The 27,570-nt window shown below is 49.1% G+C and overlaps 1 protein-coding gene across 2 annotated transcripts in view; it reads right to left on the bottom strand.

The window, feature by feature from the left end:
• Abr (ABR activator of RhoGEF and GTPase) overlaps positions 1–26,817 on the bottom strand; it is a 92,027-nt gene extending 65,210 nt beyond the window's left edge. Inside the window, exons 1-2 of one of the 2 annotated variants that reach the window (XM_028759182.1) lie at positions 26,536–26,817; positions 4,651–4,749 (exon numbers count right to left, since the gene is read on the bottom strand). In XM_028759182.1, coding sequence (XP_028615015.1) covers positions 4,651–4,749; positions 26,536–26,817 — 381 coding nt within the window. Of the gene's footprint in view, positions 1–4,650; positions 4,750–12,381; positions 12,598–26,535 lie in introns of those variants that run through there. The other variant, XM_028759183.1, reaches the window with a different exon arrangement.
• Between the last annotated feature and the right edge of the window lie 753 nt (positions 26,818–27,570).

Below are 27,570 nucleotides of genomic sequence, written 5' to 3'. Positions count from 1 at the left end.
GAGCAGGAGGAGAGCTGCAGGGACACACAGGCAAGGGAGCAGGAGGAACTAGGAAAAAGGAGGCACAGGGCGCTCCCATGCCCAGGTAGAAGGATACAAGGGGATTTCCCTTCAGATGTGATATAACATCTCTAGCTAACCCAACAGACAAGTACAAATTGCCATGGAGCCCCAAAGCCATTCATCCTCTGCCCTGGCACAATCCCCAGGTGGAGGGAATAAAGGAAAGAGGAGAGCAGTCCTGGGAAGGCCAAGACTTCTCAGAACTGCCACTGGGGAAACACGCACTTGCCCACCTCCTACGCCTAGACAGGCCCAACAGCTTTGTTTCCTCCTAAACTTCCCACTGTCTGTGAAAGGGGAAGAAAACAGCTCTCCCCAGGGCCAGTCACATGGGCTAGCCTGCACTGGATGCATGCAACTTTCTAACCAGATGAAGGACTGACTTTTGCTCTCATCACCATTCTCCATGGTGAAGGGGGTTAGGTCTGGCTGGTCCTCAGCCAGTTATTTTTATTTGAAGACTCACACACAGGCCTCTGGACCAGAGGGGCTCAAAGGCCAGGCCCCTCTCACTGAGCTTGACCCCACATTGCTATTAGGACCAGGGAGCTAGCACATCAGCTACCTCCGCCCTCTTCCCTGGTCCAGCTATCTGGCAGGGATAAGACAGAAGCTGTCAAAAGAATTCTTAGAGAGAACGCCTGGGTTGCCTTAACTCCCACCCTGGGAAATTCACTTGAAGATGGGAGTTAGCAAGTTCTGACCTCACATAGTCATGTCTGCTGTGTCCTCTAGCAAGTAGCCTTTCGAAACCGGGAAAGAAATCTGCCCACTTCCTCTACCTCCTACCCCTGAAGGCTTGGCCCTGCCAGGCACATTTACTAACATAGCCTTGGTTGCTTCTTGGAGCTCACAGAGGAGGTGTAGTTAACCTATCACATAAATAAGGAAGCTGAGATGCCCTAGGACTACGAACTCCGATAGAAACAGCCAAAATGAAAGGCTAAGAGAAGGCAGCAAGTGAGCTAGCTGTGGCAACTATGACCTCAAGGTGGGATGGGCTGTGGGCCATAATCCACACCTACACAGGACATGTGCAGAACTACAATCCATGGAGTTTTCTCATCTTTCTTTTACAGCCCCAGCCCCTAAACATGAGCTCTCTCTCAGACCTCAGGAGTTACAGAAGCTCACCAGAAACAAAGGCTTCCAGAAGATTACTAAACCTGGCCCCTGGGTGCTGGCTGGGGAACAGAGGCCCCTATGTGGCTTTCCTGTCTGTGTGTTGTTTCTGCCAGTGTGTACAGCCTTAAGTACACAGGCCTAGTCCTTTGCATACCAGGAAGTACTAAGGGGAAAAGAGACACTGCACAGAAAAGTCAATTTCCACTTTTAAGTCACTCCCTGGGGGATAAGGGATCTGGTGTTATGAGAAGGGGGAGAGAAAGCCAGGGAAACAGTTTCACCTCTAAGCTGGACCACCCAGGAAAGGCAGAGTTGAGCTCCTCAGTGGCTGAAAGGGGAGGCCTCCTGATTAGTGGAGCCAGGGATTGAGTCCTTATCTTTAAGCTCTATCCTCTGAGCCAAAGGCTGGGGAGGGGTGGGGCTGGCTGGGGGAGGGTCCAGCCCCACCCCCTCCCTAGGCCTTTCAGCAACAAACCTTCTTTCCACCTGTCTCTCCTCCAGAGAGGCCAGAGTGAACAAATTGGGAGCGGTGGGGTGTGGGATCGATCTCACAGCTGTGCCTTTGGGGTGGGAGCGCTTTAGGGAGGCATGCAGGGAGGCTCCGTCCTGACTCCTAAATCTCTCTCTGTCCAGATGAGAACATCTTATGAAGAAAAATGGAATGTGAGAGGCATGCCGCTCAGGGGTACCTCCTCCTTCTTTGGGGTACCTGGGGGAAGGGTGCTGACAAGAACACAAAAGCCTGAAGCTTGCTGCTGGGATTATAGGCATACACCACTAAACTTGTCAAGACAGTGATTTTCTTTTTTTTTTTTTAATTCATTTATTATGTATATAGTGTTCTGTCTGCATGTATCCCTGCAGGTCAGAAGAGAACACCAGATCTCATTACAGATGGTTGTGAGCCACCATGTGGCTGCTGGGAATTGAACTCAGGACTCTGGAAGAGTAGTCAGTGCTCTTAACCACTGAGCCATCTCTCCAGCCCAAGACAGTGATTTTCAAACCCACTGTCACCTAGAACACAGGAGGCAAAAGCAGGAAGACAGTTCCAAGTTTGGGCTCAGCCTGATCTACATAGCAAGACCCTGTCTCAAAACAAAACCAAAAGGAACACAGGAGCCTGACTCTGTCTTCAATCACCTCAGTAGGAAACAGCAACTGAGGCCCTTCCCAAGAGCTGAATATAATTCACTGTCTTCACTACAGTCTCACACAGAGAGTACTACTTATGAGCCCAGACTGCAGATGGAAAAAAAATGAGGCATGGCATGGTCTCTTCACTGCGTGAAGGTAAGGTGTGAAGTGGGGCTCTCAGCCAGGCATCTGGTCCCTTTCAGATCTGCATTCTGCTAGTGATGCAGTTTTAGGTACAGCAACCCTGGGTCTGTCTGCCTTTTATCTTTAGTAGCCACTACAGTACTAGGTCCCGAAGGATCAACCCAGAGGGGAAAGAGGTGTCAACTCATCAGTTACCTGTGGTCACTCATGCTCTGAAAATTGTGTCTGCACTCAAAACAGAGGCCATGTTACATGACTTTGCTTCATGACTTTCATCATGGTATGCGGCAACCATCGTTCATGTTCATTAATTAATGCTAATATCTTATTGTACCTGAATTGTCTATAAGTTTGTATTCATAAAAAAATACACAGTATATCTAGGATTCAGTACTATACAAGGGTTTGCAGGCATCCATTATGGGTCTTCAAATAGATTCTCCACAGAAGGGAGAGGATCAATATCGTCTTCAAATAAGAAAGCTAAGGATCGGAGAGCTTGTGAATAACTTTTCAAAGACAGTGATCTTATTTGTTTTGAGACAAGGTCTCATTATCTAGCTCAGGCTGGTCTCTATCTAACTCATGACGGTCTAGCCTCAGCCTACGGAGTGTTGGGATTACAAACACACACTCTCATACCTAGCAAAGCAGTGGGTTTTGAATCCACAAAACATTTAAGAAATAATGTAGTGGGCCTGCACATTAGTATAACCTTAGCATCTGAGAGGTGGAGGAAAAGCATCAGGTGTTCAAAGCCAGCCTCAGCTACAGAGTGAGTTCAAGGCCAGTCTGGGCTACATGAGAAAGAGACACGGGTAGGAAGAGAAGGGGGGAGGTGGATAAAAGAAAAAGATAAAGTGCCCCTGTATATCATCTATACACACATTCTGATAGCACCTACCCTTTTCTGCTTATGATGTACACCGACATTCTTTCTCAATTCGTTTTAAAATGCTGCTTCAAACCTCTACACTTTCGCAACCCACCAAGGGTTTGAGACGCAGTTGGAAACGCTGCACTATGCCTGCTACTAACAGCAGGGTAAGGCTGTGTCCTGCTCCTGGCTCCTGATTCAGACTAGATTCCTGTCGGTGACTGTCTCCCATTTGAAAACCATCTCTGGGCTTACCAATAAACTCCCAAGGAGACCCTGAGACAAGCTCAGCATAGAGCTCCCTCCCCCACCCCCCAAACAGCAGCCTGACAGTTCAATAGTCATTCCTTGGGTAATAAACATCAATGCCTCTGGGACACTGACATTCCATCTCACAACAAGCATACAAACATGTGTCTTACTTATGAGGACCATCCTCTACTGATCTACATTTATCTCCGATTCTCATGGGTTTTTATTTGTTTGCTTGGTTTGTCTTTTTATTTTGGAACAAGGTCTCAGACTGGCCTGAAATTCACTAGGTAGCCCATACTGGCTTCAAAGTCATGTTGATCCTCCTGCCTCAGATTTTTTTTAACAGTTTTTTTTAATGTCATCTGACTGCACAACACCCAGAGAAAAGAATTTACACCACACAATCACTCTGCATAATACCTAGACGAATCTAATAAGCACTTTCTTCAAAGGCTAACGCATCTGTGTGGTGGTGCTTTTATCTCTGGAGAACGTTTTAATAGTCACCACCCGATCTGATTCACGCAACTCCACCTTCATCTTTACTGAGAGCCCAGGCTGATCTAACGCTTCAGAGCAATAGCACGTTTAAAAACAGACATCCTCCAGCTCACATTTCCCAACAGAGAGCCTTCAGGATGGTGGTAATGGTCTCCTTTCCCGGGGAAGAGGAAAGACTTGGACCAAGGGTGACGAAAGGGTCTCGGCCTGATTGACTGAGACACACTACCCAGTGCAGAGCTGGGGAAGCAGCCAGGTGCCCACTGGTATGTAGCACTGAATCAACTCACAATACAACGTCACAGTCACCACCGCTGATGAGAGGATGAGAGTGCTTATCCTCCCACACCTATGTGTCTTTTCCTGCCTGTCACAGTAGGATCATGGAGACGCACACAGCAGTGACTGACCCAGTTCTCCAGATGCCCAGCTGTGAACAGAGGAACACTGGTGTCTGTCCTCTAGGGGTCCTCTCCAACCCCAAGAACAGTTTTAAAGCAGGACATTGGCTGGCAGGGAGCCACTGTACACCCACCCCAAGTACTCACCAGTAACAGAGCTTCCAACTGGTTAATGTAGATCTCTTCACTGGCCAGAAACCCAGAGAGAACTAGCTTCCTCATCTCCAGGCCCTTCCCTGCCTCCACCTGCAAGAAAGCAAGCCAAAAGCCGGCAGCGGTGAGAAAGAGGTGAGAAAGAGCCACAGCTCAAGATGCCCGTTTCTTTGCTTTTTTTTTCCCTCTTCTTTTAACCAACACATTCAAAGGTGATAAAAAGGCCATATTATTAACATCATTGTTTTCACACAGAATCCCATTCTGTAGCCCGAGCTGGTCTGGAGCTCACAGCAATATCCCTGCTTCAACCACTCAGATGCTGAGATTATATTCATGAACCTCTATGCTCTGCCTAATGCCAGATGTTATATTATAGAAATTTTGGAAAACAGTAAAACGTAAAAGAAAAAGCAACCACTCATATTTCTGCTACCATCCAGTTTTGTTTCTCTCCCATCCTCTGTGGGCATTTCTGCTCTCAACCATTTTTTACTTAGTAACTTTGTAACATTAACTAGGGTCAGCAAGGACCTGCTTTACTTCTGGTCTTAAGAGGGAAGAGAGGATAAAGATATTCTTTTATCACTGAGGTTGAGCTTGGTTACGTGGGACAGACAGCTAAGGACAGACAGGGCCCCCCAGAGGAAGTGATATATAAACTGAGACAGGGTTGGAGAGAATGGGGCGGAAACGGGTATGGGAGCCCTGGCCTTGTGGCCACTTGTGCTAAGGTTTTCCTGTCCTAGGGGCTCAACACCATTAACAGGTGTCAGCTGTGAGCCACCCACGCTTACCTCAGCCATTCCTCATGGTGTAAGGCACAGACTCATGCTAGGTTTCCCTCCCTCTTGAATTCCTGTTCCCCTGTGGTGGAGGATCATGCCCTGTTTAAGCATGTGCCACTGGCACAGTGGCTCAGAGAAAGCGTTAGAATTTTACCTTCAGTGAGAAGCATGATTTTACCTTCAATGAGAAGCAGGCAAGATCCTCAAGCTTTAGTTCTGGCTGCTCCTCAGTCCACCTCCCTCCCCTCTGTCCTGTCTGGAGGCTTCCTTGACTATCTCCAGGATTGATTCCTTCCACCTAAGTTCTCCTATCTGACCTCTGAATCCTCCCTCTTTTCTGCAGTAAAATCAATCTTCCAAGAACACCTTCTGATCAAAGACTTAATATAAATACTGCAAAATTCAATTGAGAAAGATAGATTCACGTATCTATTTATTCAACAAATGTTTGCAGAACACTCAGCAGCCCCCTAACTACAATAAGAAGCAAGCAGGCCCTGCCATCACTCGGGTTATAATCTAGTAGGAGAAGGAAACATTGAAACAGACAAAGATAATAAATTAGGAGGGCCAGAAATTGTAACTTGGGCTGCAGCATATCTTACTTAAATACCTGTAGTGGCCTCAGGGCCTTCCCTACCTCCCAGTCTCTCCTAGGGCCAAGGCCTAGCCATTTCTGCCTTTCCAACAAAGCTAGTCATACTCTGGCCTGAAGCTGGGCTCTCCTGTTGATGCTGCCTTCTGAGCTCTTCCCTCAGCTGAGTGACACCTCTTCTTCACAGGACAGCTGTTCTGTCATTTCTTCCTCCAGCCTTAGCACCTAAGACCTGCATGGCCTTGAGGTTACCTGCCTGGCTAGTTCGAGATGTCCCTCAGGCCTTTGCGGCAACTGCATTGCGCTCTTCCTCCCCAAGACAAGCCTCAATCCTGTATCCCACCTGACCTTCACGGGAAAGGCTTTTAACTCCTCTCTATACTTGCATACTTGCTTTCCGGCCCTCAGACACCCACCCTAAAGTGAGGTCTGTACTCTCCCTTGTACAATAGAAATAAATGAGACTTGAGAGGCAGAGCTGGGAACCACCCCAAGCCCTCCAACTCTACCTCATCTTCCTTTGGGATGATTTCCTCCCTCTCCTACACCCTTCCCGAGCTTGTACTTATAGACCTGTTGTCTCAAATAGCTCCTTTCTGGGCATCAAACGCACACCCTTAATGTGAGCCAGAAAAGTCTATCAAGCCACCAAAATCTCTCAAGCCACAGAGAAAACCCATCCCAGTGTCCCCGAAGACTTTCCAAAGGAGTATTCTTCACATCTTTTCCTAAGTGGTACAAATGTCTGAAGGCTGTTGCCCCCCAACTCTGAAATGTTACTCTCCCTGAAGTAAAGACAAAAATCACCCTGCAGAGAGGTCTACAAGCGACTAAGGGACTTCTCTCTCAGGTATGATGGAATTTGAGGAAATTCCTGGATTACCTAAGTGGGCCCTTGGTAGTCACGTGTAACAATGAGGTAGGGGGGTAAAGGCTAAAATGCTGGCTTTGAGGCTAGAGAATGGGACCTGCAGCCAAGGGATATAGGGAACTAGTGAAATAAATTTATTTCTTGAGAGCTTCCAGAAGCTATGCAAGAAACTAATTCAGGGTTGTTTCTAGCCATAAGTTTGTGGCAATCTGTTTCAGCAGCATTAGGAACCCAGTACAAACCCTACATTATGGAAGGACAGAGTTATTTATTGATGGCTTCACAAGTACCAGGAACTGTGCTAAGTGCTCTTCACTGACATCTCACAATCTGGTAGGTATAATAAAACATTAGGGCCCGGAGGCATAGAGGGTGCAACTGGCCAGCTGCTTGGAGACAGCCCAGCCTCCAACACACCCTGGAGTCCAGGGAGGCAGGGCTCCAGCTCTCAAAGTCAGATCCACAATGGCCTGCTACCTGCCTGCTTCTCAAACCTGACCTGCACTTTGCCTGTCCCTCATTCCTCATACCCAGGGATTTACCTGAGTACCAGGCAAACACTTTGTAAACAGGTGGGCTTGACCTCAGTGCTCCGCAGCCTCTGGAAAGCTTCCTCTGAAGAAGCCTTCCTCTTCTGTGGAGCAAGATCCCCTGCCCTGTAACCATCCATTTTAACGAGACCCTTGCTTCATAAGCCTATCCCAAAGACTGGTTTTGAGAAGAGATTGCTCTCTTAAAAGGCAATAATCAGTCATTTCCAAGAGTCCCCATTCTGGGCTATACTCCTAAAATTCAAGCTAGGATGGGGGTGTAGGCAGCTGAGAATTTAATGATGTGAAATTACGCTCTGTGAATTTTACTAACAGTAAGCCTGTTGCTCAGCTAGCACTGAAGAGCCTCCCATCTTTGGGCAGGGATGGCTTTCTCAAGATCATGTGTGTTTCTGCTTTGGGACAATCTGGAGATGGTTGCACCTGGTTTTTTTTTTTTTTTAAGAATTATTTATTTATGTATATGAGTACACTGTAGCTGTCTTCAGACACACCAGAAGAGGGCATTGGATCCCATTACAGATGGTTGTGAGCCACCATGTGGTTGCTGGGAATTGAACTCAGGACCTCTGGAAGAGTAGTTAGTGCTCTTAACTGCTGAACTATCTCTCCACCCCTACACCTGGTTCTTGAGTCATTGCCTAGCTGCTACCCTCTTGCAGCATACTCAATAAACTTAAAAACTAAAAAAACTTAGAAATTTATGACTGTTTCTTTAGCCCTTGTGTGAGATTTGTTTGTTTCATAAAATACTAGTGCTCAGAATTCATTTGTCCCTTCTCTACTACACATGCTGGACACTAGTAATACAAATGAGGAGATGACTGTTCTCAGCATGTTTTCCAGAGATGCCCACATGCATTGGACCCTCTGGGCAAATGCTCTGCCACACAGCTAGCCTTTCCCCAACACAGGAAAGCTGTCACCCCCCTTCTCTCCAATCGCAGCTTATAAATAAGATCCTTCGTGGGCACCTTCAACCCCAGCAATTTATACAATCTGTTAGACTGCAAGTTTGTCATCTTGAGGCCCCTAAATCAACACACCAGGTCTCTATGGTAGCATCTATTGATAAGCTGTGGCCAGCTCTGGCCTGTCCTTCCGCAGAGCTTAGGGCTAAATAAAGCCTCCTAAGGTTTGGTTCTAAGCCAAGTCAAGAAACAATCTTTCCACGGCCCTATATCTTCTCCAAGGCAACAGTGAGGACTAAGCAGGCAGGCTCAGCTCTAGCTGTGCTTTAAGCCACAAGCTAACCGTCAAGGGTCTGAGACTATGCAGTCAGCATAATTTAGCCCACAGGCCACACCAGCCTGCAAGAAACACTCAGGATTAGAGTAGATGCTGTGTGGGGTTGGACTCACATCAGAGACTGATGCTCAAGTCAAGCCATAGTCTCAGGACAGCTGGGCCCTTTCACTGTACAAAGAGAGTACAGTGCATGGAGTCTCTCCTCCCTCCAAGTACTCCTTCTCTAGGTGGTAGATCTTCATGTTCTACCCTCGTGCTGTCTGAAGCCTTGGCCAGACTCATATACTCCATATACGTTGAAGAACCTCAGTTGCTCATACCCCCCCAGTATAGTCTTCCCACCGTAGCATAATACAAGTTTTCACTATGTAGACTAGGCTAGCCTTGAACCCACAGAGATTCTCCTGCCTCTACCTCCCAAGTACTGGGATTAAAGACATGCCCTACCATTCCTTGGCCAATACTGACTTTTTTAAAATACAATCTTACCCTTAGCTTTATATAAAATCATAGAAATGATATATGAGTCCTGTTTTTCCTCATATACATTAAAACATATACCTAACTATAAAACATGTATCAATGTGTCATCTAAAATCATCTCTCACCAATTATGTGACCTTTGGAAACACCAATGGGGTGATGGATAGCACCGTCACTACAGAGAGGAGAGACCTGAGTAGTCAAACAGGAATACAGCCATTTCAGACAAGCCATTCTCATTAAGCACTGATACCTGAAGAGTTAATATGGAATACAAAAGGGCTTTTTATTCCTGGCAAATGAATTCCTTGAAATAGCAGCAACTACAAGACTCCAATCGTCAGCCCTACCTACCTTTAAATAGAACTGTGTGAAAATTTTTTGGAAAACTATGCACCGTTTTACAGATGGGATGTGATGTTGCTATCAGTATCTGCATTATGAGTTTACAGATCGTTAACTCCTCAAAGAAAGCTAGCTGGGTTGTGAGATGTAGCAAGCTCCAGCTACAGCTCTGGAGAAAACAGCCAGCCAGTTTTGCATCTGTCCCCTAGGAAGACATAGCACCTCAGAAATTACAGTGAAACCAGGATTGATTTATAGGGCTGGCATTTGGGCAAACGCATGCAACGCGGCTGCTGTTTAAGGTAAGTACTCCTGAAGTCAAGTAATAGCAAAGAGTACACTGCCTTGGATTCCTACCAGCCGCCATAGAGGAGGAGCCAAGACCATCTGCAGCCAGGACGGTAAGAGCACCACCTTGGCTCCTTGGTCCCTGCACATGTGCGTGTGGAATCGTGTATGCAGTCCAGCCCTGACTCAATTAAAAGTGGTTCCCTCCTCCTCTGAATCCAGGGGCCTTTGTTATCACTGTTCATGTTTCTGAAACAGGGTCTCATTCACAGCCCATACCGACTTGGAACTCACTATGTATTTCAGGCTAGCCTTGAACTCCTGGGTACTTCTCCTGCCTCAACCTCCTGAAGAGGAGAATTACAAGTATTCACCACCACACCTGGATTCTGGTATTCTTTGATCAGATGCTTCTCATGGCCTGCTTGCTTTCTCACTCCATTTTTCTGTCCCCTGTGAACTTGATCCTTTATTTGGGACTCTGAGAAAGGACCATGCTGTGTTTACTTGTCTCCTCCATGATGTCTTTTTTTTTTTTTAAAAAGATTTATTTATTTATTTTTTATTTATATGAGTACACTGTAGCTGTCTTCAGACACACTAGAAGAGTGCATCAGATCCCATTACAGATGGTTTTGAGCCACCATGTGGTTGCTGGGAATTGAACTCAGGACCTCTGATAGAGTAGTCAGTGCTCTTAACCACTGAGCCATTTCTCCAGCCCCTCCATGATGTCTTGATGAGCACTTAACACACAGCCTGACAGCACTTCCATGAACTGATGGGCGTGCTTTCCACTTCTCTGCAACCCTGGGCAATCTGTCTAAGGCCGAACCTGACAGAGGAAACAGGTGCTGGAGAGGTTATTACAGATGAGCAAGAAGCTCCCAGGCTGATGCTAACTCCAGAAACGTTGAAGCAGAGGAGACGGGAGGGGAAAGAGGCAGAGGGAGGGCTCTGACATCATGGGGACCTGAGAGGAAGGATGATTTTAGGCATGCTAAGTGTCCAGGATCCCATTGGCAACCGTGTGCCACTATCTGAGAACACTTCTAATATGAAACAAGGCCAGGAATCTGGTATAGCTTCTGTGTGTCTCAACAAACTCAGTCATTCCAAAAGTTCTCACGGGTCCCAACCATACAGCCAGTACCACTCAGTGGTCAGCAGAGAGTATGCTGAAGTTAGTTATACACCATGACCCAGAGAAAGGATATGCCCAAGATGCAGCAGGAGTGGTGTTAATACCGGTGCTGGGAGGGCTCCTGAGAGAAGGTCCATCAGGAACCTCACAGATTGGCCATCCCTTGACTACTAAACTCCCAGCATGCTCCTTGAATTATAAAGAGGCTGGTGGGAAGGCTGGCCACAACCTAAGATCAGAGGTGTCTGTGGGCCCAATGAAGGACGTGACTTACTCTGGTACTCCAAACCAGATTACAGAATAGACATGAGGTGCCAGGATCCCATTGCAGCTCCCACCCAAGCCTGCAGTCATCTCTCCACCCCAACCCTGCATGTTTGCCACCTACCTAACCTAGGTCTGCAGTCTATTTTTAGTCTCCATTAGCTCCTTCTTGGAGCCACATCATGGTGTGGGTGGAGCAGAACTGTGATCATCTTATGGAAAGGGAAGACTCAGAGAGTCTCAGACACCTAGCCTGGCAAGGCACTGACCACCACACCCTCCAGGGCCCATGTGGTTAGGTAGCCTGGCTTTGCAGTGTGCATACTCCCTGCCACAGTCCTCAGAGGCCCTCCCTCCAGGCACAGAAAAGAGAAGCCATAGGCCGTGGCTAGAGTTCTTAAAGGTAGGTGTAAGCAAAAGAGGTGATTTCTCCACACTAGAGCTGCCATTCCCTCCTAACCTGCCTCTGTGGGAGCTTTGTTGCAAGTCTACAGACCTGGAACAAGTGGGCTCCTCCTGCCTATGCCCACCTTGGGAAAAATGCTTACCTACTGGACAGCTGCTCCTATCCCCTCTCCAGCTGATTCAGTTATTTTCCTTCAAGAAAGCCCAAGTGACCTCAAATTCTTGATCTTCCCTAAAGGCTCACTTGCATTAGTCAAGACGCACCAAGTCGCCAGTCTCCTCCTTGGAAAAGAGGTAGTTCCCTTGGCCACACGTCACAAATGCCCTTATCCTCTGGTTGCCATGGAAACAATAAATTACTGCCCACCAGTTTCAAGTTAGCCAGCTCTTCTGGGGGCAATAGGCTCACATCAGTGACAGGCCACCAGGTGACTCATGTCACTGCCAAAAAGATCCCTCAACACAGCTGACTGAGGGGAAAGCCAACAGTCACTGCCCCTAAGGACAACTGGTGCAGGGCAGGCAGGCACTCCACCTCTCTCCCTCAAGAACAGCTGTTGAGAGCAGAGCCCTCAATCCTCTGGCAGGAACTACCAGCCCATCTCATGCTGAGTTAGGCTCCTCTACTCAGCCATGAGGCTTGTGCACACATCAGCCATTTCTCTCTAAACACGGCTTCAGCATCAGTCAAGAGCCATCCCTGCCCCCTCCCCACAAGCATCCAGGGCGTGTCACATTCCCACCTTCACGGCCACCAAGAAGGGGGACCCTGAGCCAGGGCTGCTCGGGGTTCCCAGTTCACACTCCTCCAGGAGAAACACATCTTCATCCTCCAGAACCTTGTCCAAAAAGCCTATTGCCTCCTCTTCCTCTTCCATGGCAGCCAGAGCCGCAGAGGGCAAACAGGAAACAGGGTCCACACAGCGGCAGCAGCGGCGGCAGCAGCAGCAGCGGCGGCGGCGGCCTCCGCGCGCCCCAGCAGGGAGGCAGGCAGGGGACAGGCGGGCGGGGAAGAGCGCAGGGCAGGCCTACACCAGCATGCTGGCCTCCGCGGAGTCGGTCCTGGCACCTGGCCACCGGCTCGCGATGAAAGGCTCCATTATGAACCTTTTCCTGCTGCCGCTTTCCAGCCGTCCTGCGCGCCGGGCCCGCCTCCCGCGCGTCCCCACCCTGAGAAAGGGGAAGCGGGGCCTCCGGGCAGCCGCTCGCGGGAAAAACGCCGGGCAGGGGCGGCAGCCAGCGCCCTCCGCGGTCCGTTCCTTCCTCGGCCACTCCGCTCGCCCCAGGCCTGGTGCCAGGCTCGTCCGGGCGTCCCGGTGCTGCGCTGCCGGCCCCACAGAGCCCGCCCTTTCTGGACCCGGAGGCCCGATTGCTCCAAATGCACAGGAAACGCACGTCTTGACTTGCGAGGTGGAGCTGCTCGTTCCTTCTGTGGTCACCGGGCGGGCGAGTGGCTGGCGGAGGCTTCTGGAGCGAAGGAGGAGGGAGGGAGGAGGCCGCAGACAGGCCGGGCGGGCGCGGGGGGAGGTCTGCTTCCCAGAGACAAGCTTTATTTACAACTTCTCGCCGGAGCCCTCGGGCAAGGGGGAGCAGGAGAGCGAATTTCCCGAGAAGCCACTCTTCACCCACTCAGTCCACATCCCCGTGGGATCCTCACAAGATAGAGCCCCCTTCGCACCTCGACCTCAGGCTCCATCCAGCACCTTTGCGGAGGGGAGGCCCATTGCCGGTGAGAAACCGCAGTTGCCATTGCACCACGGTAGAGTGAACAAGGCCTTGTATTTATACAGGAGGGGACTGGCCTGCCCCATGTCCAGCTGAAGCATAGTGCCAGAAAGGGTCCTGAGCATGTGTCACTGGGCACCGTGGACCACCCGGGAGCCACATCACAGTCAGGTGCTACTGGCAATGCTACTTCCTTGGAGTAGCTTCCCTGAAGCCCAAGGAGAGAGAGCCCGCCTACAAGGCCAGAACACACAATCTAGGACAGGTAGTATTATCCACCCTGCCTGTTCCCAGAGTGCTTCACTCTCATTCTTTCCTCAAGCGTCTTCCATGTTCTAGAAACTAAATTCATTGCAGAAGATGAGGCTCACACCCTGGTCCCCTGACCCTGATCCCTAAGTAGACACACACTCATACGTCCATGGGGGAGGAGTCTAGGGCCAGCTGCAGGAACTCTTTTACAACATTGAAGCCAACTGTGGCATATCTTTAGCACTCATTCAAAGTTCAGGTAAGGCAAGCACAAAAGTTCTAAGTGAGCTGAAGAAACTAGCGGGGCTCCAGCTAACTGATGCCCCCCTCAAAGGAAATGCAAGCTCAAGTTTGCAAAATCTGTATTCTTTACAGTTTTAGTTTTTTGTTTTGAGACAGAATCTCTGAATGTAACCAAGATAGACTTGTTTGCTCTTTTTGTCGTTTTTAGATTTATGTTATTGTACATGTATGATTTACGATTATTTTCCCTCTGTGTGTATCACATGTATGTCTCACGCTTGCATCAATCAGAAGACAGCAGATCCCCTGTAACAGCGGTCATGAAGGTGCTAGGAACTAAAGCCAGCTTCTCTACAAGAACAAGAAGTGCTCGGGGTGGTGGTGAGAGGGGTTGAATTTTTTCAAGACACGTTTTCTCTGTAGCCCCAGCTGTCCTGGAAAACTCAAAGAGATCCTGCTTCTGCCTCTACAGTGCTGGGATTAAGGTATGCACTGCCACCACCTGGCTGCAGCAAGTGTTCTTAACTGCTGAACAGTCTCTCCAGCTCCCTGTAATTGTTTTTGAGAGAGGGTCTCTCTGTGTGACCCTAGCCATCCTGGAACCAGCTATGTAGATCAGGCTGGCCTGGAACTCTGAAATCTGTCTGCCTATGTCACCATGCCCAAGGGAAAATATGAATGCTTAAATAAAATTTCCTGACTTTAAAATGAAAGCAAGCAATTTACATTTTTAAAAAGCACAACACATTCTGAACCACATCCTTGCTCGGAGCTCGACTTAAGGGTGGCCACACTGCCTTTGCTCAGAGCTAGGCTTAAGGGTGGCCACACTGCCTTTATTCTTGCAACTGGTTGTTAGCTGTGGTTATGTGGGAGGAGTTTCCCCTTAAGTGTGTGCCCTGTGGCTCATCTCTTTAGAAGATTTGGCAGCTTGGAATAAAATTCAGCTTCATCTACCAGCCTGCCACTTTATCTCTGTAAACTTGTGTAACGGGTATCACCAACCAGGTGGTGCAGTGTCTGAATATGTCCATCAAAACTTCATGTGCTTTTTATGACCAGCTGCCTTAGTTAGGGTTTTACTGCTGTGAACAGACACCATGACCAATGCAAGTCTTATAAAGGACAACATTTAATTGGGGCTGGCTTACAGGTCAGAGGTTCAGTCCATTATCATCAAGGCAGGAGCATGGCAGTGTCCAGGCAGGCACGGTTCAGGCAGAGCTGAGAGTTCTACATCTTCATCTGAAGGCTGCTAGCAGCAGAAAACTGACTTCCAGGCAGCTAGGATGAGGGTCTTATAGCCCACACCTACAGTGACACACCTACTCCAACAAGGCCACACCTCCTAGTAGTGCCACTCCCTAAGCCAAGCGTATACAAACCATCACACCAGACTTACATACAACATCACATTCACTTGTCAGTGGCAACCATATGGACACAGGGCAGAGTCAAACTGTTGAGGACAGTGCCAAAGGAAGGCAAACTATCCACACTGGGGACATGCAATGACAACTTCTCTGTATTCCACTGGGCACCTTAGCTGAGAAGAAGCATGTAGAAGGCTGAGGGGAAGACTAAAAGTAATGAGTGTAGTTTCTTATCCTACTCCTTAAACATTTTCTGGGACTCTGAGGTCTGGAGAAGCTCTTGCCCTTCTGTCAATAATAGAAAACCTGCCCTCAACAGGTGCAGGCTTCATCCTGTCACCAAAACAGAAGGAGAGAGGTGTGATGGGCTCTCTAAGGCCTGGGCTGGTCAAGGATCCGTCCTCACTGGGATCCTACAGATATCTCCTACCCATAATCCACTACTTTTTCTCAGTCCAGTTTTGCTCTGGCAGAGTTATAAATAGCCAAGACACATCTGAAGGCCCTCTCAAGCCTCAATTCCTCATTTGGTTTGGGTGGGGAAGGCTGCTCCATGGCTTGGGAACAGCCAGGCCCGACATTCCCTAGGGTACAGTGTGCCAGCTCAGGGCCCTGTGCTACAGTTCTGTCTTCTACCCTGCCAGCTCTATGTTCACAGCATGGGGGCCCACATGGGTCAGGTCAGCAGGCAGCTGAGGACTGTCACCAAGGGTCTTTCTGTGAACCCCACAGAAGCTGCTCTCCAAACACCCAAGGCATAAACTGCCCCCACCCACTCTAATTGATTGGAAATTCCAGTGAGTGGACACAGAAGCTCCATCCACTCAGAAGCCCTCAGTCTTCTCTCTGGAGGGGAAGTGACTCACAAATCCCCAGGGTGCTCCCTCCCTTTCCCTCTCAATAGTTCAAGAAGGCCCTGGACCTAGGTTTCCTCCTTACTCTGCCTGCTCAGCCCGATTCCAGACTTTCCTCTCCAGAGAAACAGCCAATATGGCCACTGTCCTCTGACCTTTCTCAAATCCCTCTGGCGGCTGGGTACACAGTGAGTGGGTTTTGGCTGATCCTTCCTCCTGCCTCACAGCTCAAGGCTCTGTCCTATAGCCCTATGCTCCCAGCCTTTGGAAAACTCACCCTATCTTACTGCTTTGCCAATGGCAACCCACTGGCACAGGCAGTGACTTACACAGGCAGCTGGCTGTCCTCACATGGCAGTCAAGAGCAGCAACCACCCTCAGCTCCCCAAATCCAGACCAGTAAGTCCCTCCTCTTCCCCACCCCAGCTTCCCCTTCTGGCCTTTCCACTTCCACCAGTGGGCTGTTATGTTGTGGCTCTTTGTGCCCACGGCCTCACATATCCCTTTTACTAAATTCTTTGTTTCTTCCATCTTTCTCTTTTTCAAACCACAACCCAAGCAGGCCTTGCAATGTCTCACACCTACACAACACCTTGTCTGACCAACTAACCTGCTCACTGGTACATGCGTATTCATACCTTAAGGAGGACTGGGATGCGTGACCAAACCCCTACCACTGATGAACTCTCAATCCACTGAGGTGAGGGATGAATAAAAATAGGATGGAGTAGACAAAGGTACTCATGCCAAGGAAAAACTTTACTGGGGAGTGTCTGCTGATGAAGTCAGTAAGAGGGTAGAGACAGAGAACACCATGCTTGGGGAGTTAATGACTACAGGCTCTGAGATGTGACTGGTGGGCTTCTGAGTAGCACCTGAAAACAGGGAGAGCTTTCCAGGCAAAAGGGGGAATGTCCAAAACAAAGTTGTGTTGTTTTGTGGTGGTGCTGAAGCTGGAATCCAGGGCCTTGCATAAGCTATGTTACATCCCAGCCCTAAAGATGGTTTTTTGTTTTTTTTTTTTGGTTTTTCGAGACAGGGATTCTCTGTATAGCTCTGGCTGTCCTGGAACTCACTCTGTAGACCAGGCTGGCCTCGAACTCAGAAATCCTCCTGCCTCTGCCTCCCAAGTGCTGGACTAAAGGCGTGCGCCACCACTGCCCGGCTAAAGATGGTTTCTTAAGAAGGCTCAGGAAGCAGTAAAGGGACAGGAGACGAAAGCAGCAGGAGATAGGTATGCAGAGATAGGTACAGCCGGGACAGGAGCATGAAGTACAAGAACCATGAACTTCCTATAGCAATTTCTCACACCTGCTAGGTCCACATCTCAAAGCCTGTAGTGGGCTATCACACACACACACACACACACAGAGGAGGTATGGCCTTTCTTTACACTTACTTAATCTTCTCATCCCCTTACACACACACAAACACACACACACAGGGTGTGGCCTTTCCTTATACTTACATCTCCATCCCTCTCATCCCCTTATACACACTCACACACTCACATGCACACAGGGGTGGGGCTTTTCCTTATACTTACATACTTACATCTCCATCCTCTCACTCCCTTACGCACACACACACACACACTCACTCACACACGGGGGTGTGGCCTTTCCTTATACTTACATCTCCATCCTCTCACTCCCTTACACACACACACACACACACACACACACACACACACGGGGGTGTGGCCTTTCCTTACGACTCCATCCTCTCACTCCCTTACCAACTCAGTCAACAAGCACTTATCACTTGCCTGCTATATGCCAGGCATTGTGCTCATTTTCAAAACACAGTCACAAACAGGGGACACTGCCCTTTGTGGAGCTGATGTCTCAGGAGCAGAATGACCATGTGATGACTCACAAGGCTGTGCCAAAGGAAAGGCAGGACTGGGGAGGGGCACATTTTAGAATTATGTTGTTGAGGTATAACTCCAGAAAGGGTAACCTGGAAACAGCTATTGTGATTTTTAAATGTCCACACCCTCTGACTCAGCAATTCCACCCTAGGGAATTGTCTAAAAAGGCGCATCTAGAAGGGCACAGAGATGTATGTATAAAATGTTCACTGACGTGAGAAAGCAGTACAGGCTGCTATGAGTTCAAATGCCTGACAGTGAACTGGAATTCAGTGGTACACTAGATTCCAATGGTAGAATAGTACACTAAAAATTCTAGCACTCAGGCAAAGGCAGGAAGGTTTTGAGTCCCAGGGCTGCCTGAGTTATACAGTAGTCTAACACACACACACACACACACACACACACACACACACACACACTAAAGCAACACAAAAAAGTGGCTTAATTAGCATTGGAGTTGTAATTCAGTGGCAGAGTATTTAGCCAGCATGTGCAAGGCCTGGGTTCAATCATAGCATTGCCTCCTTCCCCACCAAAAAATCACTGAGAGGGAGAAGCTGGTTAAAATAATTCTGATATACATGGAATGAATACCACACAGCCACAAAAGGAATACAGTAGATCCTAATTCTAGATATGCAAGATATCTCTCATTCTTTACCAGGTAAAATAACAAGCTAACCAATAGTATGGAATCGTTTTAATACGTAGACTTCATATGGAAAAAACAGAGAGAAATAAACCCTCAGTAGTTTTTTGTAGGAAGCAAGGTTTCATGATCTAGATGATGTATTTCTGATGAGTGAGAATTTTGAATATGTAATCAGAGAAAATAAAGCTATAAAAAGAAGTGTGGAGGCTGGGGTGTAGCTCAGTCATAGACTGAGTGCTTAGCATTCTCAAGGCTGTTTAACCATGCCCCCTCTCCCCCACACACAGTGCTATGGCGGGAATTTACAGTGAATCTGGGAGCGCACAAGCAGGTGTGTCTGATGTAACAAATGAGAAGTCACAGGAGGCTCCCTGGAGGATGCGATGTTAAAATTCAGCCATAGCTGAACATGGTGATACATGCTTGAAACTCTAGCACTTGGCTAAGTCAAGAGGGTTACATGTTCAAAACCAAACCAGACTACATAGGGAAAGCCTGTCTCAAAACACCAAGGGTTGGGGACAAGGCTCAGTAGCAGAATACATCCTCACAAGTTAAGTCCTTACCTTCAAGCACAGAAACAGTGAAATAAAATAAAAATGAGTAGGTTAGCCATACTGCTGGAGATGGGAGACAGGCAGGGAAGTCATATGGAGTTAATATTCCAGGTGGAGATAAGTGGGGAAGCTTCAGGGGCTGGCAAAGAATTCAGTGATGGAGTCTGGCAGAGTGGGAGCCTTTGGGTTTCACCATTATAGCCAAAGGTTAGGTGTGGAAGGATTTCAGGCAAGTCAGATGACCATCCCTGGGTGTATCCTCATCTGATATCACATCACTCATTCTAAAACACTGCTCAATCTGTGTTCAACAGCAAGCCACTAAGTCAGACAAACAAGGGCAGCTGGTCCACTGGCTTCTCACTGGTGACTCAAACCAACACACCAGAGACAGTAACTCCTTTTTTTTTGTTTTTTGTTTGTTTGTTTGTTTTTTCGAGACAGGGTTTCACTGTGTGTAGTAGCCCTGGCTGTCCTGGAACTCACTCTGTAGACCAGGCTAGCCTCGAACTCTTGAACTCAGAGATCTGCCTGCCTCTGCTTCCCAAGTGCTGGGATTAAAGGCGTGCACCACCACCACCTGGCCTGTGACAGTAACTCCTGAAAGAGCTAGGTACGTTCTCGATTCCAGGCCTCTGCAAGACGCAGTTTCCTTAGCCTGAAGATGTCTATCAGCTCTCCTGGCAGAACCTTGAGCGTCAGCACTCTGGGGAGCTTGGCTGGCCCTGGAGTGGTGCCAAGGCAGTGGGGTCACAGGAGCCACAGAAAGGACTGGACACTCCCCTCATGCACCCCGTGTCTCCCTCTGCCTTCTCTTTCCATCATGGCAAGCATCACTCAAAAGATCGCGTGAGTCTGGCATCCTGGCTCATGCCTGTCAAGTACTAGGGAGACAGAGACAAGAGAAGTGCTAAGGGTTCAAGGTTAGCCTGGGCTACAGAGTGATACTGTTATAAACAATATTAGACAAAAAATAGCATAAAGTTATTGGGTATAAGACAACACTGTTTATATGGTAAAAACAAACTAACAAAATCAGGGGCAGGAAAGATGTTTCAATGGTTAAGAGTGCTTACTGCTCTTCCAGAGGACCTGGGTTCAGTTCCCAGCACTTTCATGGTGGCTCACAACTGTTTGTAACTCTAGTTTCGGGGATTCAACACTCTTTTGGCTTCCATGGGCTCCTGCACACGTGCAGTATACATAAATTTATGAAAGTGTGCACATACACACGGGCATGCATGCACACACACACATACACACACATAGAAAGGGGTGGAGGATGGAGTGAGAGAATTCTCCATTGGACTCTGGATTTGAATTCTAGTTTTGCCTATTAAAGCTCTCTAACACTGGGCAAAGCATTTAAATGTGCTTTCGTTTCCTGATCCATAAAATGGGAATAGCCTTGTTGTGCAAATAGGAACCAGTACTGTGCCATCTCTAGGGCTGCTGGAACATCTGGTGCACACAGGGCAGCACCCGAACTGAGCTCAGACTTCGTAAGCACCGGTTCTTCTCACCTTCTTTCCTTGGCAGGTGTTTGTGGGGAGGCACACGGGTAGGGCATGGCCCACCAGAGACTCATCTCCAACCTAATAACCCAGCCACACCAGACCACTGTTTCTCAGGTTATATAATCCCCTTACTTCTACCTCCTCCATGACCCCTTCTCTAAGATCTCACTTGAGGTCACATGACTTTCTTTTGGTGATATTGTACATTTCTTAAAGATGTTGGATAAATGGCCTTCATGGGGCAATCTGGGGCTCGGGGTGTGGCCTGGTGACAGAGTACTGGCTTAGCATATCCACAGCCCTGGGTCTCCCGAGAGTCAGGAAAGAGGGGGGCTCAGGTGAAGAGAATGGTTCCTATGGCGCTCAGCCAATGAAGTGGCATCCCTAGTGCAAATGGCAGCCCAATAGAAATGACTAAGGAATTACCTCAGTCATCAGCCTCTACTGGGATCCTTCCAAGGACAGGAAGCTCATTACCTGTCCAAATGCTAGATAGCTCTTTCTTATCCTCCCCTATCCCACCCACACTGCCCAGACAGGGTTTTACTAGGAACCCAGACCAGCCTGGAACTGGCAACCCCACTACCTTTACTTCCCATATGCTAAGATTTCAGGCACGCATTGCCATGACTGGCCTGTGGGACAGTTAGTGGCTGAACTCAAATCTTAGCTCACAGTAATTACTCTCTTTCTGTCACCCACCACACTGGCACGTGCCTCTTATGGGGCAGGCAAATAAGAGCATCATCCTCCCTGGAGAGGAAGAAAAGCTGCTGTGGCCTCGCTAGCACCTACCAGTGGAGAAACTCAGTAACAACAGATAATAATGTACTGTTAAGATCCTGCTGGTTCTCTGGGACCCCTTTGGGCCCCTGGGAGAAAGCAGAGAGGCAGAGCCTCCTCTGACCCTAGTAGCTCACCTCTGTCATCCATGAGGACATCTTTTTTTTTTTTTTTTTTTTTTTTTGAGATACTATCTTCCTATTTAGTTTGGTTTAGAACTCACTGTGAATCTAAGCTGGCCTCAAATCCAAATATCCTCCTGCTTCAGCTTACTCAGGGCTGATACAGGAATGGCTACCACGCCTGGCGTGAGGACACACTTGGTGGCTGTCACCACACTTGCTTCATGCTGGAATCACTCTTTTTACCAGACACCTCTTTTCTTCCTCTCTACTTCCTTCCAAATTTCAGGTTATCTAGGGCTGAGACCTCTTCTGGCTGGGCCCACCTTCCTACCCGCAGGGCCCTGGGCAACTGTAGATTAGCATACCTTTATTGAATAAATATTACTTTGGGAGTAGCCTTACTTGCAGGTAAGAAATACATTTATGAACTATGCTGCCAGCAGGCCAGTGGGAGAAGAGAGGTCAGAGAAGGTGTGAGAACCATAGGGTGGCCAGGCCAGTCAGGTGCAGTCCATTGGGGAAGACACCAAGGAAGCTATTATGGGGTGTGAAAGGGGGACATGGCCTGAAGAAGATAAGGAGTGCCCACTAGTAAGTGGCCAGTGGCACTCTAAGCTGCTTTTTCTTCTTCCTTCCCAACCTGGCAAGGCCGGAAGCTCCCAAAGCCCTTGTTTCTTCATGTATATAACAGAGCTCCACCAGTAGCTGGAAGTTGCGGCCCAGCACGATGCACAGGGGGAGACAGTTACTGTCATCACTGCAGCGGAGACAGAAAACCCAGCAGGGGGAAACAGAAACAAGGGTGCTGAGCCTCCACCAGGGCACCGAGGTCTTTCCTCACAGCCCCAATCAACACCCCAGCTTGAGAGGGCTGGGACAACAGATAGTGGCTCTGCCCAGCTGAGTCCCTGACTCTCCACTCCACAGCTACACAATCCAATCCCAAATACCAACCAGGAACCCAGAGGTGACTGACTGACTGGGAGCTTACCACGGGAGCTGTGGGTGTACAAAGGAGTGGCCAAGAATGGTGTTCCTTATCTAGAAGGGCAGATGCAAGTCCTAAGAACTGTATATCACCCCCCAGCACTGGGGGTGGGGGTCAGCTGGGCTGTCAGATCTTTATCCAGGAGGGTGTCTGAGAGGGTGGCAGAGCTACTTATGTAAAAGCTTCACAAGACCTGAACTGGAGGAGCCCTGGTCCCACGGGATGCAACAGTCTCTGGCGAATTATGTCAACTCCCCGAGCTTCAGTTTCCCCGACTATAAAATGAAAGCAGGGCACATATCTTGCAGAGACATCATGGACTTTAAATGAAGCAACCTATGTGAGAGGCTCAGCCTTGGGCTTTCAGTGGCTGATGGGAGGGAGAAATTGAAGAGAAGACAGTGGTAATGATGGCCACTTCATCCCTCCTCCATTTCCACCTCTGGATCCTCATGCCAGCTGGTCTGCACCCATACAGACTTTACAGATTGCATGGCATTCCGGACTGTAACAACATCTCATGGCAGACTCCTGATAGCTGTGTCAGGTCACATGAGGAGGAGATTCTCAGGATCTTCCATTTACTGATTGGTAAATTAATTCAGAGAGGGTGACATCCTTGAATGACACATATTCAAAGTAGAAGACAGACAAAACCCAGATCTTTTCTCTGTCTTGGCATCCCTTTGACTACATCAGCCAGAGAGGAGACAGGAACTATGATCTATAGCAATGAGGTTTTCTGTTCAGACTATGGTTCTGGGACAGGAAGTTGCAGCTGAATGGGAGTGTCCTCACCTTCTTTCCCAAGGGAAACTACACACTCCCAGTTGAGTTCAGCCATTAGCAATGGGTGACCCTGGCCCTGTGCAAAGCAGGGTTTGTGGTTCACCTGTTACCTATAGGGCACAAGTCAAGACGGAAAGTATCATAGCACGGTCTTGGCTGAGTCTTCTACACTTGGTAGGACAGATCCAGAAAGGAGGTGAGCTGCAAACAGATCCATTCCCCAGGATGTATTTACCAGATTTGAGTCTTTGCAATGTTCCTGGTCCCAGCCCATGACAGCTGTCTTGTGAGGATTGTTTGTTTTGAGACAGGTGCTTACTATGTAGCCCAGTCTGGCCTAGACTCCACAATTCTCCTGCTTTTGCCTTCTGAGTGCTGGGACTGGATGTATTCAATGCTATAAGGCTCCCTGTGAGCAATCCCTGGCCATTCCTCACAGCCTCCCTTCAGAGGAGCTGGAGCTATTCAGATCTGAGGAAATTTCAGGAGAATCCTGTCTCAAACAAAGACAGAGGGGCTCCAGCTGCATGCCTGCTAGTGCTGGGACACGAGTCCTTTCCAGACTTTGGACTCTGAAACACAAGGTGTGCTGGAGCTTAAGTACATCTAGAATCCCCCACCTCTGACTTACCTGATTCTCACGCCTCTGGACTTGGACTAGGACTACAAGTTGGCTCTCCACTCAACGACCCTGTTCAGTGTCCTATAGCCAGAAAGCAGAGTTTTGCACACACACGCCATTTGCTTTATGTTTTTCTAACACGTAAACCAAATTTTGACCTCCTTCCTAGGTACAACTTGGCTGCATGTTTGGGTGTGGAAAGTTTAGCTTCCAGGCTGTGCCAAAAGTTAGATATCTGAACATCTAGAACAATTGTCTGATTTGGTCCAAAAGTCCCCTCTGTTCCCAAGTTCCTAACAGGAAGCCTGGCAGAGGAAAAGACTGCCTGGCCAAATGAGCACAGCCAAGTAGCAGGAATACACACACACACACACACACACACACACACACACACACACACAAACACACACACACAAACACACACTCACCACATATACACAGCCACAGACAGACAGACAGACACACACACACACCAAGCCATATATACATAGCCACAGACAGACAAACAGATGGATGGATGGGGACACACACACACACACACACACACACACCCCTCTCATATAAAAGCAAAACCAGATCATCTGGTTTTGAACTGGGGAAAAAACAAGAACTGGGGAAAAGGGTTAGCACAAGCCAGGCACCCCATTGTAAATAGCAATACTTGCAGAGTCCACTAGGTGGGGCCAGTAACCCAACAGAAAGAGCAGAAGGCAGCTAGCTCCAGGAAAGCAGGGGTTATAGCTTGGGAAGGCAGCTGGGGCAGGCAGCATCCTGCAGCTAGAGTTGCCTCAGCCGTTCCCAACTGGCATGAATAATCCCTCTATCTATCAATAGTGTGAAAATCGGTACTGAGAGCCCCAAGTACTTCAGTTGACAGTTGTCTGTAAATATTTAACATTTCAAAATCTTCCATTCAAGTTATTCCCTTCTGACCATCAAGAACAATGGGACAAAGTGAAGCCTCTACCCAAAGCTGAGAACCTCAGGCAGGAATATAGCCCTGCAATACACAGAACATGGGCAGGACTTTTCACCAGGAAATCTAAATATCTATGGATAAATACTCCTGCAAAGAAGTCATGAGGAAGGAGGGGAAGGGAGACAAGCAGTAGAGACAAAGAGGAGACTGCATAGACCAGGCCGTGCATGGAGAGTCCACAGGTATCATCCTGCACCTGCAAAGGGGTACAGGCTAATTGCTTAGAGGAAATCTGATCCTCACTGACCTACAACCAGAAAGCAATGATAGAGAACCAGAGTTCTCTCTTCCTTTTTGCTCCTGGTTGGCCTGAGTCCAGGTCCGAGAACAACCGCTCCTCCATTGATTCAAACACCCTGCCAAAATGGCTGTCTCCAATCCACCACCCCTCCTCAGGGCAACAGCACCGAAGAATGCTGGCTGTGGGGGAGCCTGAAGCTGGCCAACGCCTACATCCATCCCCTCCACCTCCTACCTGCCCCCACCATCCCTTCTCAAACTTGCACCACCTGGCAGCGCTGAGCTCTGCCTAGGCCTTTGTTGCCGTGGCAACAATGTGGCTTCCCCCAAGTGGGATGCTGGTTGCCAAGGCCCTTGTTGCCAAAGGCTATAACAGCCACCCCAGTGTGTGAAGAGGGGGTGAGAGCCTGCAGAGGGTGGGAAGGAGCAGGGGTTCTTCCAAATGGTAGAGTCCAGGTGGGGGGTATTAGGACTTAGAGAAGAGAAATGCATTGCATAGCATCTCTGATGCTCCCCCAGGGGCTTCAGAGAGAGGAAAGAGAACACCACAAAACATACCTAGACAAACTGGACCAAAAGGACCTGTGAAACTGAGTTCCTCCCCCCACCAACACAAATGGCTATCATTTTCCCCCCAACTCCAGAAAAGAACCTCAAGGAATCACTGCCTGGCTTGTTCGTGTATTTCAGATGCGTACATTCATGAGCTGGGCCCAGTGCTGATCTCTGTCATTAGGAACGGCACTAATTATAAGTACTACAGTCCACACACTCCTGTCTCCCTGCCCTATCAAAGCCTATTTAATATTTCTTACAAAAAGACTTCTAAGAAGACAGCTCCTGCCTCTCCTGGCAGCAGGAAAGTTAGGCACACAGGTTTATTTCTTTTATGTGGAACAGGACGGAGCTGGAGGCCCTCATCCTGGGGAACACTACAGAAACATACTGTTTTATTCCACAGGGAGCTTGAGACCAGTACTGGTTTTGTGGGGGCACTTGTCCCACAGGCCATGTGTATCCAGCCAGGTACAGATAGAAAAGCCTGGCCCTTCCAGAGACCACTCCCCATCCTATTGAGAGACAGAGTGACTGAAAGGGAGAGAGCGCATCCAGGAAGCAGAGGAACGAACAGCTGGCAGAGCAGGGAGCAGGTAAGGGGCAGCAGAGCGCAGCAGGTAGTGGACAAGGAGCTAGAAGACAGGCGTCAGAAGTCCAGATCCACCCTCCCCCAACCTCACTGCCAACATTGTCCTAGGCAGACCCTGGCCCACTTCTTGCACATGTCATTTTATCTCCCCAGAAGAGAAAACAGGAGTACCTACCCCAGGTGCCAACCCCTCAGGTGGGGTGGGTGAGATGCTGTCCCCACCACCCTGGCTGCGGGCGCTGAGCTGGGGCGACATGGTGGGTGACTCGTCGATGTACGGCATGGTCTCCGAGCCCTCCGGGGGCCCCTTCTGCTCCTCATGCCCCTCTGCGTCGTAGTCCTCCGCACCGTAGCTGAAGTCTGAGACAAGGAACAAGAAAGGCCACTGAGAGTCTTCCACCAGGGCTGCCAGGGACTGGTAGCGCAGTGGGCGCCGGCGGCGGCCCCCGGCTGCCATAGCCCCAGATGTACCATGCACCCTGGGCCAGGGCAGGGGCTGTACAGCCAGGCCTGGGGAGGGGGTGGGAGCTCCAGCAGGCACAGGCTCTGCTGAGTCCGTCAGAGGCTGCTGGGAGTTGGGGAGGAGCGGTTCTGCTGTCTCCACCCGCCTAATAGCATGTCAGCTGCGTGTGTGTGGAGCTGTGTTTCCTGCGCCTCCTGCCTAATTCCACGTCTAAAAATTAACAGTGGGAGCGGGAGGCAGGACGATTCCAACTCTTCTGTCTGAGTCACCATTTTGCTTTTTATAGGGAATAAGGAGGTGGGGGCGGGCCAAGCGATGTCACTTCCTCGGTCCCTCCTCCTTGGGTACCATTGTACACTGAGCTCAATCCGTGGGGGGTAAACAGGACAGGTTTGGGGTAGGGAGGGCCCAGAAAGTGGGCCCTAGGAGGTCCTCGGTCCTCTGAATGCGGCCCTGCATGCAAGACAGAGCCCAAGGCAGGCAGGCGTGGGAGAGAAGGTTGTGCCCAGGCCTGGCAGGGACTTGGTGAGCAGCAGGCTCCTCAAAAGCCAGCATTTATGTCTATAATTCCAACACAGCTTCCTTCAGAGCAGGCAGGAGGGAAGGTGACAGGAAGTAAAGCTGTATTAACCCCTCAGTGTTCCTAGCACCACACAAGGGCCAGCGCCCACACAGACACCCTCCTGGGGGCAGTAGGGTAGGCCACCATGGAACATGGTGGTACCTCTAGGCTTTGCCAAGAGTTAT

The sequence above is a fragment of the Grammomys surdaster genome, unplaced genomic scaffold (assembly GCF_004785775.1).
Source record: "Grammomys surdaster isolate TR1022 unplaced genomic scaffold, NIH_TR_1.0 126278, whole genome shotgun sequence".
In the NCBI taxonomy this organism is placed as follows: Eukaryota; Metazoa; Chordata; class Mammalia; order Rodentia; family Muridae; genus Grammomys; species Grammomys surdaster.
This window is presented reverse-complemented; position numbering and strand designations above follow the sequence as displayed.